The sequence below is a fragment of the Hippopotamus amphibius genome, chromosome 3 (assembly GCF_030028045.1).
Source record: "Hippopotamus amphibius kiboko isolate mHipAmp2 chromosome 3, mHipAmp2.hap2, whole genome shotgun sequence".
NCBI classification, from domain to species: domain Eukaryota; kingdom Metazoa; phylum Chordata; class Mammalia; order Artiodactyla; family Hippopotamidae; genus Hippopotamus; species Hippopotamus amphibius.
Window position 1 is genome coordinate 6,497,016 of NC_080188.1, and position 19,305 is coordinate 6,516,320.

A 19,305-nucleotide genomic window follows, 5' to 3' on the forward strand; every position below is an offset into this window, starting at 1 on the left:
CCTTCTCTCTGATACTAGAGTCAGGTGCAGATACTCTAAAGTAAGGAGGTGGTCCATGCCCGTCTGCCCCAGAATGCAGTCATCTGCAAACTGGAGATCTTGAAATCAGCCATGCAAATCCATCACCATTTTAATTATCCAAGTAAATAGAGCTCTTACAACCATCTGCCAAGATTTCAACCAGTTGCGATTGTTAAGCTTCCCAGTGGTTCTTTCTGGATGAGAACTACAGAGTCATTGCTAAAGGGCCGCTTGGGCCCAAATTCTGCCTCCAGGATGAAGGTGTCCCCAGCTGAAGCATGCGTCTCGGAGCTGTTTCTTCCCCTCTCTAAGCCTTGCTCGTGTATTTCTGAAAACTGTTAATTTGCTCCTTCAAATTAACTTCGCCTTTATTGTTCTTCCTTTCTTTCCACCAACTCCAGGCAGTACTGATTAGTGAGAAATTTTCCTCCACAAGAATGGTCAGCCCAGAACTCATCCGCACAGCCAAAGTGAGGTGGGGATGCCTTCTGGAACACGGGTGGGTGTGCGATCCTCGCGATTTGAATCGCTGGAGACTTCAGAGACCAGACTAAATCGTAAATACTGCTTAAGGTGGGGGCTCTGTCCAGGTCTGTTTCTCTGGCTGATAACTGTGCAGATGAGTTGATTATGTTAGTGAAAGTCTCCCGTGGGCGAGCTGAGTTAATTATGGCCTTCAGGGAAGATGGCAAAATCCTCACTGGCGACAAATCACCAACAGACCACATGGCAGTGTTGGGCGTGACTGCACTTGCTTTCCTTGACAATCTGTCCACCAACACCACTACCTCTGTCATCACCGTTCATCGGGATAGCATTCAAATGACAATAAAAGTGTTTACTCTTCTGCAAGTACAGAATCAAGACCTGACGGTTGAAAGATTCTTTGGAGATGGACACACAGACATCACTGATGCAGGTAATGTCAAGGTTTGGGCAATTCTCTTTTCCTAAAGAAAATTCCCTGATAGGATCACCACAGACAGCAGCAACACATTGCTAATTGCTAAATATATGATCAGGCCGACCGCTCCAAAAGGAGGTGAGGTTTCAGAGGCAGAGAGACCTAAAAGAATACAGAGGGCAGTGGATATGCTGAGTAAGACCCTGAGCTTGAGACCCAGATATGACCATGGACGTGTCAGTCAAAGCACAGATGGCAGACCCTCCTCTACCAGTGACTGTGCACCAGGCACTTGTCCTCACCATGAGACCCTACAAGGTAGATACTACTATGATCCCCTATAGACATATAAAGTGCTGGGCAGTAAGACGGAAGCAGAAGTGTCCTTTGGGACTTCTGGGAAGTTTCCTTAAGGGGAGATCTACACTCTTTTGCACGTCTTCCTTGTCCTGAAATATATGGTCCACAAAATAGAAAACCTCACTCTTGGAATGGAGCGGTAGAGCAGAGAAACGGAAGGTGCCCGGATCCCTGACAAACAGTGAGCTGCCGTATCAGCCCAAACCATCTACCTCCAAATTTACTGTACGTGTGTGTGGCTATTGGCGTAACTGAGGTGATCTTGGGCCTTTAAAGTTTCTCCTGTCCTTTTGTTGACCCCACCCAGGACTGTACTGTGCAATAAGTCACTTCTCTGTCATCAAGGGCTTTGTATTGATAGTTAATAGATATTGTTTAATAATCATTAGGACCGGGTGACCTCTATGCTCTGTTAGTCCCCAAACAGTGATGAAAACCTTCACCGACGTATTCCCTGTGCCCACAAGACTCATTCAAGAATCTTGACTTAGGAAGGCGCGTCCTGCTTCCCAACACCTACCCCAACGCCCCTTTCACCATAGAATTGTCCCCACGGCCCCCAGGCAGTGCAGGTGCAGCGGCCAATGCTTCCGGGCCATCGTCCCCGCCGACTCCACCCTGTGAGTAAGTTACTGTAATAAACTGACCCATTGACTATATGGAGCTGTTTGCCTCATTTTTTTGGTCTCAAGATGCCTTCTCAATTTCGTGGGCACTTTTTGTTCCCTCTGTTCTTCAACAATGTGAGAAATATAGATAATTTTATCTTCTTTAAACCACGATTATTTCTGATATGACATTAAAATCAATCCTAAATAATATATTGATATGCCCAAACAACTGATATTGAAGAAATTTCAGAAAGATATTAATAAAACAATCCCATTTACAATCTCATCAAAAATAATAAAATACCTGGAAATAAATCTAACTAAGGAGGTAAAAACACTGTACTTGGAAAACTGTAAGACACTGATGAAAGAAATTGGAGACAACACAAACAGATGGAAAGATACACCGTGTTCATGGATTGGAAGAGTTAACATTGTTAAAATGACTGTACTCCCCAAAGCAATCTACAGACTCAATGCAAGCCCTACCAAAATACCAATGGCTTTTTTCACAGAAATAGGACGATTCTAAAATTTGTATGGAAACACAAAAGACCCTGAATACCCAAAACAATCTTGAGAAAGAACAAAGGTGGAGATATCACACTTTCTGATTTCAAATTATACTACAAAGCTCAATCATCAAAACTATATGGTCCTGGCAGAGAGCAGACACATAGCTCAATGGAACAGAAGAGGCAGCCCAGAAATGAATGCACACTTACATGGACAGTTAATCTACAATAAAGGAGGCCAGAATTTACAATGGAGAAAAGACAGCCTCTTCAATACATGGTATTGGGAAAACTGGACAGCTACATGCAAAAGAATCAAACTGGACTACCTCCTTACACCGTATGCAAAAGAAATTCAAAATGGATTAAAGACTTAAGTATAAAACCTAAACCACAACACTTTCAGAAGAAAACATAGGCGGGGCTTCCCTGGTGGCACAGTGGTTAAGAATCCTCCTGCCAATACAGGGGACACGGGCTCGAGCCCTGGTCCGGGAAGATCCCACATGCCGCAGAGCAACTAAGCCCGTGCACCACAACTACGGAGCCTGCGCTCTACAGCCTGTGAGCCATGACTACTGAGCCCATGTGCCACGACGCCTGAAGCCCGCTCGCCTAGAGTCCGTGCTCCGCAACAAGAGAAGCCACCACAATGAGAAGCCCACGCACTGCAACGAAGAATAGCCCCTGCTCGCCACAACTACAGAAAGCCCACGCACAGCAATGAAGACCCAACACAGCCAAAAAATAATAAATACATAAATAAATAAATTTATTAAAAAAAAAAACATAGGCAGTACTCACTCTTGGGATGCAGTGACAGAGCAGAGAAACAGAAGGTGGCTGGACCCTTGACAAACGGTCACATATCTGTATTTTCCAAATTTGGGGTGGAGGGGTGCAGTGAACACATATCACTCGGGTATTTAAAGTTGTATCCACACGACTCAAGGCTTTATCGTCTCTGGGTATCACTAATACCTTCAGCCACTCGGTTTCCTTCCCCATCCATTCCTCGTTCACAGATTCAGCCCATCAAGGGCAGGGCCTTGCTGCTGTGATGAGGACACCCTGTGATGGGGGTGAACACGCAGGGCTGGGAGGTTCGAGTCGCTCACCTCCACGGAGCCGGTGCTTGGACAGGGCTGCGTCACCGGGCACACCTGCCTTCAGCTCACAGCACAGAGGCGGTGTCCCACCTGTCCTTCAGGATGCGGTTATGACGGCAGGGCTCCTGGCACCCCTTTGGCTCAACTTCCAGCTGAAATTTAAGTCATGGCAGGAGTCTGGAACCAGACGCCAAAAGGCTCTTGTTCAGCTCAGGTTTTTAGGTTTAGAGGTAGGTCAGCTGATGTGAGTGTACAGAGGGTCTGAACCCAAGGTTCCCAGAGGGAAAAACTTCTAACTTTCACGTTTAAAAGCCTAGCTCCACACACTTGCTTCTTGTTGAACGACCATAAAGAAGGACTCTGAATTTCTGAATATTTCATAAACACTCAGTTTCCATTTCTTCGTCTATAAAATAAAAACACTACCCCCTGCTCATTCTAACTGGTAAAGTAGTTATAAGAAATTGATTAAGGAATACAGAGGAAGGTGACAACATTGTACTGGATTCTGCACCCCAACTTTTATCAAAGTACCTGGGACACAGTGAATCCTCTTAAATATCAGTGGAGGGGAGGCAAATGTAAGGAATTATTTTTATTTGCTACTTCTCATGATGAGAAGATGGCTATGGGGACAAAAAAAAAAATCGCAATTTCTTTGCATGAGAGTCAACTGTGGGTGGCGAATAACCTTGAAACAAACTTAAATTCTAGTCTAGAGCAGAGTTAAAGGCTGGCATCTGTTCAGACACTACAGCACAGGTCAGAGTCCATTATAGAAAGTAGCTCTTCATAACCAAGTGATTTCCCACCCACAGCTTCTGCCTGACTCTGTTCAAGCAATACATCTGATAGAATAAAATTCCAGTTTGGAAGAAAAGAAGGGAACTTGGGAGGGAGAGTGGGAGGGACTTGACGCCTAGTAAATTCATAAATCCCTAGAGCTTATTATAAGGAGATTTGACTTTCCACCTTTATAAGATCACAGTCTATATTTCGAGAGTCAGAAGGCCTGTGAGAGCAAATGGAGACAAGGGGACTTTGGGGAGAAAAAGAGCTAAGGATACTGTTCTGACAAACAGAACAGGATGTCCTTGTTTTAATTCAGTAGGTTTTCAATTCAAGTATTAGCTGATAACCCAGTGGGTCTGTCATCTCGTTTAGATTTGTCCGTTGCATGTAGCACATCGTTCTGGGCACAAAGGGAAATTCAGAAATGAACCTACCCATCCTGCACCGAGTAACTCCAGGCTGGAGGTGAGACGTGTACACAAATAACTCCAACGTGAGGCGACCAGGGAGATGCTGGTCACAGAGCTGTGTTTAGATGCCTGGGATCACAGAAGGCAAGAGACCTTCCAGTTGGGGGTCAAGGTGGTCATGACCAAGCCTTGAAAGAGGAGTGAGGAGAAGCGAGAGAACAAGAGCTCCCGGCAGAGGGCACAGCCTGAGCAAACGCCAGGTGCATGGAAACACAGGCTTCCGGTAAAGACCCCAACGTGGTTCTGTTCGCCAAGAATACAGGACACTTGAAAAGGAGAAATGCAACATGAGGTTGGAATGTTTGGTTTGGATGAAAGTAAGAAAGCCCTTAAAGGACAACAGAGTCTGAGTCAAAGGCAGAGCCAACAGGGCCACGAAGGGCCTTGAGCGAGGAAGGGATCGCAGTCTGCTTGCAGACTCTTGACCGGGCAGGACGGATGGGAAGGAAAGGCAGAAGGAGATGCAGGAGACAGGGAGGCTGCAACAGTCCAGGGTGGGGAACTGACTGCTGGTTCTTTGTGAGCAGGTGCTGAGTCTTGAGCGCTGAAATCAGCTGAATACGAGGCTTATTCAAAAGCCCCACAGATGAGGAAGGTAGAGTGGTCATCAGGAGGCTGGACTAAGGGAGAGTGAGAAGGAGCAAAGTCAGAAGGTGAATACGGTGAGCACAGAAGAGGCTGTGGAATGGAGGTTGATCGAACAGCCTGCAAACACGCTAGAAGATCTGACAAAGCTGGAGACTATTGGGAGAGCAGAAGAGGTTACAGATTGACCCCGACAGTACTCACCAGTCTGGAGCAAATTAAAAAGCAAATTGGAACTGGCTTGAATAAAAGGGAGCTCCATCGCTGCCGCCTCCAATATTGCCTTGGTCGTGGGGTCTGCAGATGGCAGAGCAAGCAGGTACATCAATCTGCACCTCATCAATACGAATTTTCAATGGCATCATGTTGACAGCCTGCAGCTGACACATCACCTCCCTCTGCTGAAGCATCTCTGAAGCCCTGGGAAGGCTTCTCCTAAAGCCCAGGCAAGGACAAGGACCAGCCCCTCGGCTGTAGAGGGTGGGGGACTTTAAAACACACTTTCAAGTACATCATCTCACTTTAACCTCATCTTAGGTGAGAGACACAAGACAGGTACTGGTATCCTCATTGTACAAAGTCCAGAGAAACTGAGGTCTGGACAAGTCAGGTGTTTTGCCCAAGACCATGTAGCTGCATAGTGGTGGAGCTTGATGACTTACATAACGCACTGCAGCCTGGGACAGGAAGCTGCCCGGGGACCCCAGCACACTGCCCAGGACACCAGGCATCTGTCAGACCATGTGGACACTCGCTCCCAGCTCCTTCGGAGCCATGGTCAGCCTGGGAAGAGGTTAGAAGTGGGGCACACCGGCAGGTGAGTAGGATTGACTTCAAAAGGAATGTTGAAAATGGCCAGGTGAACTGTCTCCCCTTCCTCGTTTTCTTCTCTTTATTCCTTCCCTGCCTCCCTTCCTTTCGTCCACAAGTACCTGCCGAGGATCACGTGCCAGGCACTGTGCTTGACACGGGTGACCACCCGCCCCTCTGAAGTCCCTCATCCTCAGGAACCCCCGCCGCCTTACCTGCCCACAATCCCCCACACTCCCTGCCCCACTGAAATACACCATCCACTTCCCAATCTCTCGAGGCCCACAGGAGGTGGGAAACCCAGTGCAGGTTATGACAATTGACCTGGGCCTTCACGTGTGAGTAGGAGGTCATCTTCGGACATAAACAAAGGCTTCGAGAGGTCTTGGGGTGTGGAATGATCAGGTAACAGGAGTGCTACAGAGCGTGGGGGAGGTGGGGGTATAAGGGGTACAGAGGAGTTACTGAAGATGAGGAGAGAGCAGGCTCTTGGAGGCCACCTGAGCAATGGCGTTCACTCTGCAGGCCCAGAAAGCCATCAGGGGCTTTATTAGGCACTTGAGTGCTTGGAAGGACAACTCAAGTAACTGCAGGGAAAAAAGAAGATCTTAGAGGGTCTTTGTGCAAATATTCTGGGAAGAGTAGATGAGAAATGGGCCAGTGGGATAGTAGGAAAGGTGACACAGAGCCCTTATTAAGGACTTGTACCGAAGCAGAAAGGATGGGCCTTTGTAGAGAATGAGATGCATGTGGGGTAAGTTGGAAGAAGAATCAAGGAAGATTCCATAGTGATGTCATTAACTGAGCTGGGATAGAAGGGAAGAGAGGTGGGAAGGGCAGAAGGCAGAGGGAGGGTGAATTCAGTTCAGGGCCCACTGAGTGCGAGGTGCCTGGGGGCCACATCCAATGGTCCCACGGCGGGATGAAGCCCAGCATGTAGGAGGAGAAGAGTGGAGTGTCAGAGGCTGCCCAGCCAGGTGTCAAGTAGGTAGAGGCCTGAAGAAAGACCATCACATGTGGCAAAGAGGAGGCTGGTCTTGGGTGGCCTTGGCAAAAGCATTTTCTGGAGTAAAAAAGAGGTAGAAGGCAGGCTCAGGTGGGTTTAAGAATGGGTGAGAGCAAGGGCGCAGAGGGACAGGTGCAGGTACAGGCGGCCTCCTGGGCCCTGCCCAGCCCTCATCCCCAGGCAAACACTCCCTGCTCAAAGCGTACAGTCGTGCCCTTTGAGTTGCCTGCAGAATGAAGGCCACGCAGGACCCCCGCACTCTCTAGACAGCTAACCAGGCATTCAAGGTCAGCCTAACACTCAGCACTGATGCCCCGCTGTGGGTCTCTAATCAGAGAAAGACATCTGGGATTTCCCAAACAAGCCCTGCATTTTGCCACCTCTGCACTTTTGCTATCTCCATTCCTTCTGCCTAGAACACTTGCCCTTTACATTTCCACTTGCAGAAACCCTGCCTAACCTTCCTGGCCCAAGTGCTACCCTCATTAAGAACCTTTCTCAATCCCCCAGTCCAAACGAACTTGCCTGCAAAGCATAAAGCTTTGCACACAACAGTGCTCGTTACGTGTCTGCTACACGGAATATTGACCTCCTCCTTTGCTAGCCACCTGTCCCACTGAAATACCCCTGGGCTGTGTTTCATTCTTCTTTCATGCCAACTGACCAACCTAACACAGTGATGGATCTATCCTGACGTCACTGACCCCCACCTGTGTGTCTGTCGCTAATAAACTATAGGTAGGCAGGCACGTCTGTGAGTCTCTAACCATAAATGAGAATGTGAAATCAAGGTGGAGGCCCTGCAGATGGGCCAGACCTAGGTCACTTGGGGGATGCTCCATCAGTATCCTCACTCAGGCCCTGCACTTCTTGAGCCACAGCACGAAGCCTCATCATTCTAGAACTCTTGTCTCCTACCCCAACACAGGTGGTCACGGTCTCTCCTCTTAGGAGCACACTAACTTGTGCAGGACTTAAGATCCACACACAGAGAAGGTCCTTTCCTTTCCCAGGGAGCATGTAAGTTCTGCATGAGAGGTTTGTAACCCTCACGGCATAAGGCAACAGGATGAAGAGCTCACTTGAAGCTTGGGTGATCATGGTTGATTTCATGAGGGATGTGATGTCTGTGGCACCTTGAAGGGCTGGTAAAGGCTGTGGTCAGGGAAGAAGTGGAAGGCCCACCTGGAGGAGGTCAGGATAATAAGGTAGTAACCAGAATGCAGAACAGATCAGTTTGACTGGAACAGCCAATTTATGAGGGAAAATGAGGCATAAGACTAGAAAGATAGGTCAAGAACAGCTCGAGGTGAACCTTGCACACCCAGTAATGGGGAGCCCCTGAAGGCTTCTGAGTAAGAGGACCTGGTGACGTGCCTTTTTTAAGGTAGCTTAATAGGCTAGTTGTATAGAAGGTATATTGGCTTGAAGAAGAGATGATACTTTGAACAAACTTAAGATGTTCGTTACAATCAAAATAGCATAAGATAATGGAAACAGAGTAGCCTAGAAGAAGTGAAATGCAAACGAGAAGACTTCAAAATAAAAAATCTGCCAAAGGCCTGTGTTCCTTGGGGATCAGGTACCCCCCACCACTGGTGCCGTTTTACCTGAAGGACCAGAAAGAGATGCAGGCTCCCAGCTAAGCAACGTCCTCTGCCAGTAGGTACCCAAAGCCCCACCCTGGTGTTATTCGTGGAAAACCAGGCAGTGGGTAAGAAATGTCGCTCACTCTGGTCATTTTCATTCAGCCACTGGCCAAAGACCTCTTCTAATCTTCAGCCAATGTATTTTATTCAATGTGAAAGTCACTAAATTAATTTTTTTTAACACAATAAGAGTAGAAATTGCCTATTTTAGAAGCACATATGCGAATGTCCCTGCACAGGAGAGAACATGAATCCCATTAGTTAAAAATAGCAGTTGCGCTCACTTTCCCCCACATGCTAATTTTAATAAACTTACTCTGAAATTAGCCTGCCACTATGCAGACAGCTGCTCATCAGAAATGTTCCCAGGAAGCACTAAGCCTGCCTCACACGAGTTCAAGCACTCCCAGGAAACTCTGAACAATGCCGAGTTCTACACGCAACGCGTCCTCTTCTCACCGACTCAGCCGCCCCCGGCCCTCTGTCATATCCAGCACTAGCACCCTCTAGTCTCACCTCGAGGGTCAGCTTGGACTCATTCCACTGCATCTTCCCAATCCAATTGGCTATGAAATCCTGTATGGGTCTTCCTTTAAAGTCTTTCTCATAGCCGTCCCTTTTTCTCTATCCCCACTGATGCCGTATCCCCTCATCACTTCATTTATTCAAATATCCAAGCATTCATATGTTCTATATTCACTGAGTTCTATATTCAAAGGGCAAGGTACAGTGTGAAGGGCTAAGGTCACAAATTAATAACACATGGTCCCTACCCTCAAGGAGTTCAAGATCTTTTGGGTCCAGTGGAGAGAGAGACAAGTCAAGGGTTAGTTAAAGAACCATCTGGGGACTTCCTAGGTGGCGCAGTGGTTGGGAGTCCGCCTGCCAATGCAGGGGACACAGGTTTGATCTCTGGTGCAGGAGGATCCCACGTGCCGCAGAGCGGCTGAGCCCCTGCGCCACAACTGTTGAGCCTGCGCTCTAGAGCGTGTGAGCCACAACTATGGAGCCCATGTGCCGCAGCTGCTGAGGCCCACGCACCTGGAGCCTGTGCTCCGCAGCAGGAGAGGCCCCCGCAGTGAGAGGCCCGTGCACCACGGTGAGGAGTAGCCCCCGCTCACCGCAACTACAGAAAGCCCGTGCGCAGCTGCAAAGACCCAACACAGCCAATAAATGAATAAATAAATAAATAAAAATTAATTTTAAAAATTAAAAAAAATAAAGAACCATATGATAAAGTGGTATGACTTAGGTGCAACAGGGGATATTGATGGTGACTAGAAAAGACTGGTAGCTCATCTTTACTTGTCTCTCCCTGATTCCTGGGAGAGCTACCAAACTTGTCTTGCTATGCCCGCTGCCTGGCACAGTGCCTTGTGAATGACAAAGGCTCAGTGATTATTGAGTTCAGTGGAAACAAATCTTTCCCAAGTATTCTCACCAACTTACAGTCCAGTTAAAAAAAGCTTTCAGTGCCTATTACCAGCTACATTAGAGCACACTCTCTGTCTTGCTTTTGAAGGCGTTCACCATACGGTCTACCCTGGCTACCCAACCTCCGTTTCTGCTATGCCTCAACCCACTAGTTTCAGGCTTTATTTGCAGCATTTCCTCAAAGGCCAAGCAGCAGGCCAGCACTCAGCGTGCATCCTGTCACCACCACCATCCCCACTGCAGCCGAAGGCAATGGACCCAGTTCAAGTTCTACTTCTAAGAAGCTTTTTCCCACTTCTTCAGCTTCACCAACTGCCTATATGGTATCTAAGATATACTTGTTCATTACTGTGCACGTTTTTCATCTAATAATAATAATAAAATACTATGAATATGAATAATGCTTTGAAATATTAAATGATTCCCTATTTACCCACCTTGCCTCAAATTCCTGTAACTCCCACCTTGTTTCTCTCCACACATCCCGCTCCGTTTTAAAAGCCAGACATTCTGCCTTCATGTTCCAAGGAAGAGAGTGCTCAGCAGAACACTGGTAGCCAAGTGACGGGCTTTTTAGCTTTGAAAGTCTGGTCCTTAAGACACCAGAGTCTCCCCAGTAACTCCCTCCCCCACGACCCTCCAAAAGACTAGAAAAGATCTCCAAACTTGAGGAAAAGGCAGACAGAGGGCAAGGAAAGAGGGCCTGGTTACCAGTGAGTGTCTAACAGTGAACACTAATCAGCCTGGTGTGCGGAGAGCAGAGTAAGGACGGTGGGACTGAGGTGTAGGGGGTGTGGCTAGAGGTGATGGAAACCTGATGAGTTGGGGAATCAGAGAGGTGAAGAGTAAAGTGAGAGAGCAGCATAAACATTTATACACTACCAACTGTAAAATAGATAGCTAGGGGGAAGTTGCTGTATAACAAAGGGAGATCAACTCGATGATGGGTGATGCTTTAGAAGGCCAGGACAGGGAGGGTGGGAGGGAGTCGTGGCAGGGAGGGGACATGGGGATATACGTATAAATACAGCTGATTCACTTTGGTATACCTCATATGCTGGTACAAGAGTGTAAAGCAGTTATATTCCAATAAAGAGCTTAAAAAATAAAAGAGTAAAGCTCTCCAGAGCGATGGCTGTCTTGAATATCCATTTCCCCTCTTTTTAAGGACTTAAGTTTGTTGACGTATAATTTATATACAGAAAACTGCACCATGGTTTCTCAACGTTTCCCTCAGCTCAGGAGTGACTCAGGGACAGCAGAACATGACTAAATTCCACACCCCACCGTGGGCAAGGAAGCAAAGTCCCCCATGCCCAGAACAGTGAAGGAGCAGTATAAAACCTCGTTCTTCCTTCACCCAAAGTAGTGTGGGTCTGGTACAGCTACCAACGGGCCAGAAGAGGGGAGCAAGGGCAGACACAACAGTGACCGGCAGTGACGAATGACCAGATAGTAGACTGAAAGGAGGAGAGCGTGGTTAACAAAAATAGCCCAGACCAGTTGTGGGCCCTCCACCCCATCACCCCTGCCGACGGCTGAGTACGACTTACCACCCCTAGAATGCAGATAACAAGTTCAGGCAGAGGTGTGGTTCCCACCCAGATCACATCCCCCTCCCCACCCCGCCTTCCAGTGGGAGTTTGTCATCATCATTAAGGTGTTACAGCAAAACTTTTCATTTCGTGAGCACCTGAGTTTGTGCTCTGAGGTCCACCCTCACTGTACGGACGTTTGCTGAATATTTACTGCTTGCCGGGCAGACAGCAAAGCATTACCAAGCACGATTTCACTGGATCCTCCCAATTAGAGCACCTACGTGGCAGGTACGTCATGAGCCTGTGTAAAGATGAGACACGAGGCTCGGAGGAGCTGCACGGTGCCATGATTCTCGCCACATCCATCCCCTCCTTCTGGCAACTGTCCCCACTGCCGCGACCCACTCTCGGTCCCTGTGGCCTGGGCAGCGCCCGGAGCACAACTGCAGGCCCGAGACAGTCAGATCACTATGCTCCTGGGGAACTGCTTCCAGGGCAGGTGAGGATCTACGTGGGTTCAAAGGGAGTGATTCCCGGGGTTTTATGGGATCTCCTGCATAAGAGTTTCTGTCCTCCCCTCTGGACTTGAGCTTGAGAGGGTGCGAAGGTGAGACTGAAGCCAGGCACCAAGCAGACCCAAAGATGGAGAGAAAGCATCTGTCTGAGTGCTGAATTCAGCTGTGCCCCATGCCACCCCGATCTTGGAAATGACAGTCACAGCAGCTGTATTAGTTCGCTAGAGGCTGCTGTAACAAACTGCTTAAACGGGGTGGCTTGAAACAATAGAAATTCATTTCTGATAGTCCTGGAAGTCAGAGGTCCAAAATTAAAGTGTCGATAGGACCAGGATCCCTAATAAGACTCTAGGGGAAGACCCTTTCTTGCCTATTCCTAGCTTCTGGTAGCTGCCAGCAATCTTTGGCATTCCTTGGCTTGCAGTAGCATAACTCCAATCTCTGCCTCTGTCATTATCTGGCTTTCCTTCCTCTGTGTCTTCACATCATCTTCCCTTTGTGCATCTCTGCGTCCAAATTTCCCTCTTCTTATAAGGACACTGGTCATTGGATTAGGAACCCACTCAAATAACCTCTTAACTTGAGTACATCTGCAAAGATCCTGTTTCCAAATAGGGTCATATTCACAGCTATTGGGGGGAGGAGGTTAGGACTTGAACATATCTTTTCAGGGACACAATTCAAACCACAATATCAGCTGATAAGTCCCCTTTGAGCTGAACCTCCTTGGGCTGGGTTTTTGACCATTTGCACCAAGAAAGAAGTAGAGCCAAGACTTACTCCCAGCTCTCAATCAGCAAACAAGACCCAAAGCTGGGCCCTTAACCACAGGCTCAGACTGTAACCCTGTTCAGCTTCTCTCCCCCAAATGTCAGCGGCTCTCCTTCGGGCACAGGCCCAGGTTTAACCATCTTTTATATCTGCCTCCTTGCTACTGCATACGACATGCTCAAGGAATACAGGACTGGTTGCTATCCAATTAATGAACCAAAATTCAAATAGTGAAATTGAATTAGGCACGGTTTAGTATAGGGCAGTAGGCTGAGAGATGACTAGGATTTTCATCTTAGAAATAAAGTCATGGATTGTCTGCACGATTGCATTTCAAGATTTCCCCCTGATTTGAAAGATCACCTCAGGTGGTGATGAGAAGAATGTTTCCCCCTCCCCAGACATTTAATTTGCAGAACAGAACAGCAGCCACGCTTCTTTCACATGCACGGCCGTGTTTACTGCAGGGCCTGAGAGAAGCCTGTAATTTCAGCTTGTTATACTAAAAATATGAAAATAAAACTGATCTCTACAGGATCATTTAAATGAAAACGGCTTCCTAGAGGCAAGCTGAAGAAGCAAACTGATTGAAAGAGAGCACAGGGCTCTGGGCAGGAAGGGCAATGGAGTGTGGACCCAGGGTGGGAGGCGGAACGGGGGGCTTCTGTAGAAACAGACCGGAGCCCCAGTCACATGGGTGGTGGCGCCTTCCCCAGTTCCTTTCACTGGCTTCCAAAGTCCCTTTCAAACACCACTAGCCACCGATCACTCTCTTCCTTGAATGCTACTTGCCCAGGGCCCAGACGATGTCTCCGCGCCCACGGAAGCCCCGGCAGCTGAACGTGGGGGCGCAGGGGCATCACCCGGCGAGCTCCATTTGTGACAAAAGCAGATTTGGGGCTACCCTCCTGAGCACTTTGATTCAGTAAGGTAACTAGTTTCCTGTGGTTACCACTACAAATCACTACAAACTGGGTGGCTTATAACACAGAGATGTATCCTCTCACCACCGTGGAGGCCAGAAGTTCACAGGCAAAGTGTCAGCAGGAGTGGATCCTTCCGGAGGCTCTGAGGGAGCATCTATTCCAAGCCTCCTCCAGCTTCCGGCGGCGTCCGGCAGCCCTTGGCATCCCTTGGCTGTCACTGACCATCTCTAATTTCTGCCTCTTCTCATGCACTTCCTCTCTGTATGTCTCTGCCTCCCCGTAGCCTTCTCCCTTGTATCTCTGTGTCTCAAGTCTATCTTTACGTTCTCATAAGAACACTAATCATCAGACTCAGGGCCCATCCTAAATCCAGGAGGATCTCATTTTGAGAGCCTTAGCTTGATTGTATCTACAAAGACCCTATTTCCAAATAAGGTCTCATTACAGCTACTGAGACGTTGGGACTTAGACGTGTCCATGGGGGGAAGAACAGAGTTCAATGTGCTACTGCAGATTTGGGGAGAGAGCCAGAAACTTGCATTTTCTCCCCAAATGCCAAGTGACTCTTTGTACACTTTGCTCCCAAAATGACTCTGAGGATCTGTAAATCACACTCTGAGCAACAGTGATCCAGCTGCTGAGGATTCAAAGGTGAATAAGACACAGACCCCCTCCCTTTGAGAACCTGCTGTCTAGGGGAAGATGCACACGGATGAACTGGTGACGAAGATACAGTGTGGCCTAATGACCCCAAGCTCTGGAGTCAGGCAGACCAGCATTCAAATTCTGCCCCCTCCAGATGTGAGGCTTTGAGCAAGTTCCTCAGCATGTCTGAGCCACAGTTTCCTTATCTGTAAAATAAGAAATAATCCCTGCCTTATACCATTATGAGTATGAAGCTGTATGAACGCTAAACATGGAGGGTAGACTTGAAGAAGAGCTGTTAGCTGTTATGAAGGTGGGAAGCACGTTGCATTCATTTTCACATCCCGCAGCCCCGAGCTGTGCCCCCTCCACGTCTGAAGCTTTAAGGAACATCCAAGGCAAGACGGCATTACTCTGGAGATACACAGCTGGGACGCGCAGGACACCTCTGGAGAGACCCATAGCCGAATCTTGACTTATTCTGCAAGCATTTTTTGAGCATCCGCTATGAATGGCGCTCAGAGTGTAGGCACTTGGGACAAAGCCATATAAGACATACAGCCTAGTGGGGAGACCATTAGACTACAATACTGTGTGGTCAGGGCAAGGCAGAGGCACCCTCAGTCCAGGGACAGCCACGCCAATAAGAACTTCCTTCTTTGGTTTCCCATCCTTCCCATTCCACCCGTTAGGATTCTCTGGGTGTGACTCTCCTTCCACACTGTACCATATGCTTCAGGAGTTCCTTGAAAGCAGCAGGGGTCGTCTGTCTTCCTGGCCACTGTATCCCAAATACCGAGCAATGTACGTGACTCCTAATAGGCATTCAACAAGTATTTGCTGGAGTCATGAACACTCTGCTATTTCAGAGCCCAGCACTGGACTTCCATGAGGAACCACCTCCAGCTTCCTTGCCCACTGGGTATGATTCTTGATGGGCCAAGAGAAAAGATCCCCAGAGGAGCCATCCCTTAACATAAAGCCTCACAGAGGAGAGGGGGAAAGGCTGCATGACAATGTATCATAATACTGTACAATCATTATGCACCCATCAAGAGTGAACAAACCAAACTTGGGGAGGAGCTATGACAGTCCATCCCTCTTCAGAAATACAATGCTTTGCACACACTGGACATTAAGTACTGTTGCCAGACAGACCCAGAGGCCCAGGAAATGGTTAAAGGAGAAAGACTGTACAAGCTTTCCCTTCCCACACCCAACATGGGGGAAAAGACAGCAAACAAGTACACCCGGCACTGGGCACACAGGAGTAAGAAAAAGCAGGCCCAAGCTGGCCTTGGGGATGAGGCTGGTTCTCAGAAGGGAGAGAGCAGAGAATTTCCGGGAGGTGGTCAGCACAGCTGGGTGAGTGGCTGACTGCCATCACAAACGGTGGGAAGGCAGGACGGGCACCTCACCTGTGAGAGGGAGATACCAGCACGCCCTCTCACCTGGAGAGGTCAGGCAGCCCCTCCGAGGCCAGAAAACATTCTTAGGGTGGGCTGAAGAGGGAATAGCGCAGGAGCCCAAAAGCCGACCCCAGGGGTGTTTATGACAAAATCGTTGTGGGGGGAGAGGGGGCACGACATTCTCTGCTTCCACACATCGAATGACTTCTGCACCAGTGTTTTACTCCTTTGATAAACGGCCCGCCACCTACACACAAGGCCCGCGGTAAACAAGTGTTCATTGAACCGAATAACTGAATGAAGGCTCCGGAGGCGCCCACGGGACTCCGCTCTCCCCCACCCCTCCGCGGCAGGTGGCTCCACCGGGCCCGGGTGTTGCCCAGGACCCGGATTTCCCCCCCGGGCACCACCTTTCCGCTTCGGCACCAGGCGTCCAATCGCTTGGCTCCAAAACAGCGGGGACCGCGAAGGCAGGTGGGGCTTGGCTCCCGCTCCCGGATCCCCGCGATGCTCTCTCCAATCCACGGCCGAGCCCGGCCCGGGGGCAGCGCCCCGCCCCTCCCCAAGGCCGGCAGCCGCTGGCGCCGCCGAGAGTGGCGCCCGGGCCGAGCGCACTGGGCGGGAGGCGCGGCGCAGCTGGCGGGGCGCGCGGGGGCGGCGAGCGGAGGCCGCGGGGCGCGCGTCCCCCGCGAGTCCCCGCCCGGCGCGGCCATCGCGGAGGGCTGGGGGGCGCGGGCGCGGGGCGGGCGACCGCGCGGCCCGGCCCATCCCGCCCGGCCGGCGCCTCGGCCTCACCTCGCTCACCAGCCCCTGCCAGTCGCTCTCGGTCCGGTCGCCGTTCATGGCCTCCTCCTCGGGCGCGCGCCGGCCTCGAGGACGCCGCCGCCGCCGCCTCCTCCGCCCGCCGCGCCGCCGCCGTCCCCGCCACCCGGGCCCCGCGCGGCCCCGAGAGGGCCCGGCGCCTCCGAGCCGCCGCGCCGCCTCCTCCCGCGGCCGCCCGCGCTGTTGACTCCACGTCAGCCTCCGCGCGAGGAAGGGGAGGAGGAGCCGCGGCCCGCGCCCGGTCGCCGCCGCCGCCGAGCCGGCCTGGGACCGCGCCCCGCGCAGCCCCCCGGCCCCGCGCAGCCCCCCCGACCCCGCGCAGCCCCCGTCCCGCGCAACCCTGCGCTCCGTGCAGCCCCCCGGACCGCGCGCAGCCCCCTGTCCCACGCAACCCCGGGACCCCGCGCAGCCCCCCGTCCCGCGCAACCCTCCGCTCCGCGCAGCCCCCCGGACCCCGCGCAGCCCCCCGTCCCGCGCAACCCCGGGACCCCGCGCAGCCCCCGGACCCCGCGCAGCCCCCAGTCCCACGCAACCCTCCGCTCCGCGCAGCCCCCCGGACCCCGCGCTGCCCCCGGACCCCGCGCAGCCTCCGGGACCCCGCGCAGCCCCCGTCCCGCGCAACCCCGGGACCCCGCGCAACCCCGGGACCCCGCGCAGCCCCGCGGCCCCAGCGCAGACCCCCGTCCCGCTCAGCCCCGGGACCCCGCGCAGCCCCCGGATCCCGCGCAGCCTCCGTCCCACGCAACCCTCCGCTCCGCGCAGCCCCCCGGACCCCGCGCAGCCCCCGGGACCTCGCGCAGACCCCGGCCCCGCGCAGCCCCCCGGACCCCGCGCTCGTGGCGGCCGGGGTCGCAGCCCGCAGGTAACTCCTGACCACAGGGTTACTACTCTCCTGGGCGGGAGGCGGCTTGGCGTTCGTACCCCACCTCCCCGCCCCCCGCAAGAAGTAAATCCCCAAATCCAGCCGATCCCTGAGCCCTGTCGCGGCTCCCACCGCTAGAATGTAAGCCCCACCTGGGCAGGGGGGTGCTTCCTTCTCTGATGAATGCCGGGTACGGGGCCTGGCACATAGTAGGTGCCCTGCAAATATTTGTTGGACCTATGGCTGAATGAACCATGTGTTATTATATACTTAACATGGTTTTTTAAGCTACTAATGTTTATTTCTATTTATTTCTTAAATTATCAGCTGTCATAAATAAAAAGCAAATAAAAACCTTGAAAATAAAACGATAATGAATTCTAAATAGGACCGAAAGCTCTGAGTGTGATGCTTAACGTGTGTCAGGAGAGGTGTTGAAAACATACTGGCATCCCACTGAGACGTTCTCCTAAGAGGGAGGACTAAAAGGGAATTGCAAAGGACAGGGGACTCTTCACACGTGTGGGTATTATTCGAGGTGGTTTTCCCCCGTCACCTAAAATCCCGTCCTGAACCACTACCAGTAGTGAGCTTTCCATACTTGCAGAAGCCCTGCCTGTGGAAGTGAGCAGGTAGATTGAAAAGTGGTGAACCCATTTTAGGCGTGGACGCATCACAGCCAACATTTATTTGTTTTAGTCCCTGTTGATCCTAAATCAACCTTGCAACGTTACCTCCATGTGTCAGAAAACATAGAGAAACCGAGACTCAGCTAGGACTTCAAGCTCCTAGAGACCCTTTCCAGCATCTTGGAAACCTGAAAATGAAGCATTGCCCCTTGGGAGTTGGGAATGTTGTATTCTACTCTTGGCCTTGCTTTATTGGCATGATAGGTTGTTTGCAAAATGATGTCAATAATTCCCCACCCATGTCACAGCCATGGTCTTTAACTTTGACGCTAGGCTCAGCCCCGTGGCTTGCTCTGGCTAACGCAGTGGTTTGCAAATGTGCTACACAAAGAGGCTTGTAAAATACCTGCACAGGAGGGCTTGTCCTTGCGTACGCTCTTGGGAACCTGTGATCACCACTGTAGAAACAAGCCCAGAATAGCTTGCTGGATGATGAAGGACTCATGGCCAACAACCAGCCAACTGCCACATGTGAGTGGGGCCACTGACCCCCAGCGGCCGCAGATGCCTGCGTGAGCCCTGGTGAGATCAGCCGAAGAACTACCCGGCTGAGCCTTGCCCAACTTGCTGAGCCACAGAGCACGTGCTGAATAAGCTGTGGTGGTTTTAAGCCCCTGAGGTTTGGGGTGGTTTACGCTATATCAGAAGAGAACTGATATGAGGTGACACCACTGAGGAGGAGCCTGGATGGCCTGAACTCTCCCTGGCAGCCCTGGCGTCATGACCTGTTGGGTCTGTATCTAAGAAGATTCTACAGAGGATTATGGCAGACCAGGGGCTACAGGAAGCAGCCAGTCTAGTAGGCTGCACTTTTATTCAGTGCCTGTTGTGTCCAAATCCTGTACTCATCCTGGACACATTC

At 50.9% G+C, this 19,305-nt stretch overlaps 1 protein-coding gene across 1 annotated transcript in view; it reads right to left on the minus strand.

Moving 5' to 3' along the window:
• CCDC149 (coiled-coil domain containing 149) overlaps window positions 1–17,058 on the minus strand; it is a 92,805-nt gene extending 75,747 nt beyond the window's left edge. Inside the window, 1 exon segment of the mRNA XM_057728146.1 lies at window positions 16,866–17,058. Coding sequence (XP_057584129.1) covers window positions 16,866–16,913 — 48 coding nt within the window. The 5' untranslated portion in view covers window positions 16,914–17,058.
• Window positions 17,059–19,305: the final 2,247 nt, after the last annotated feature.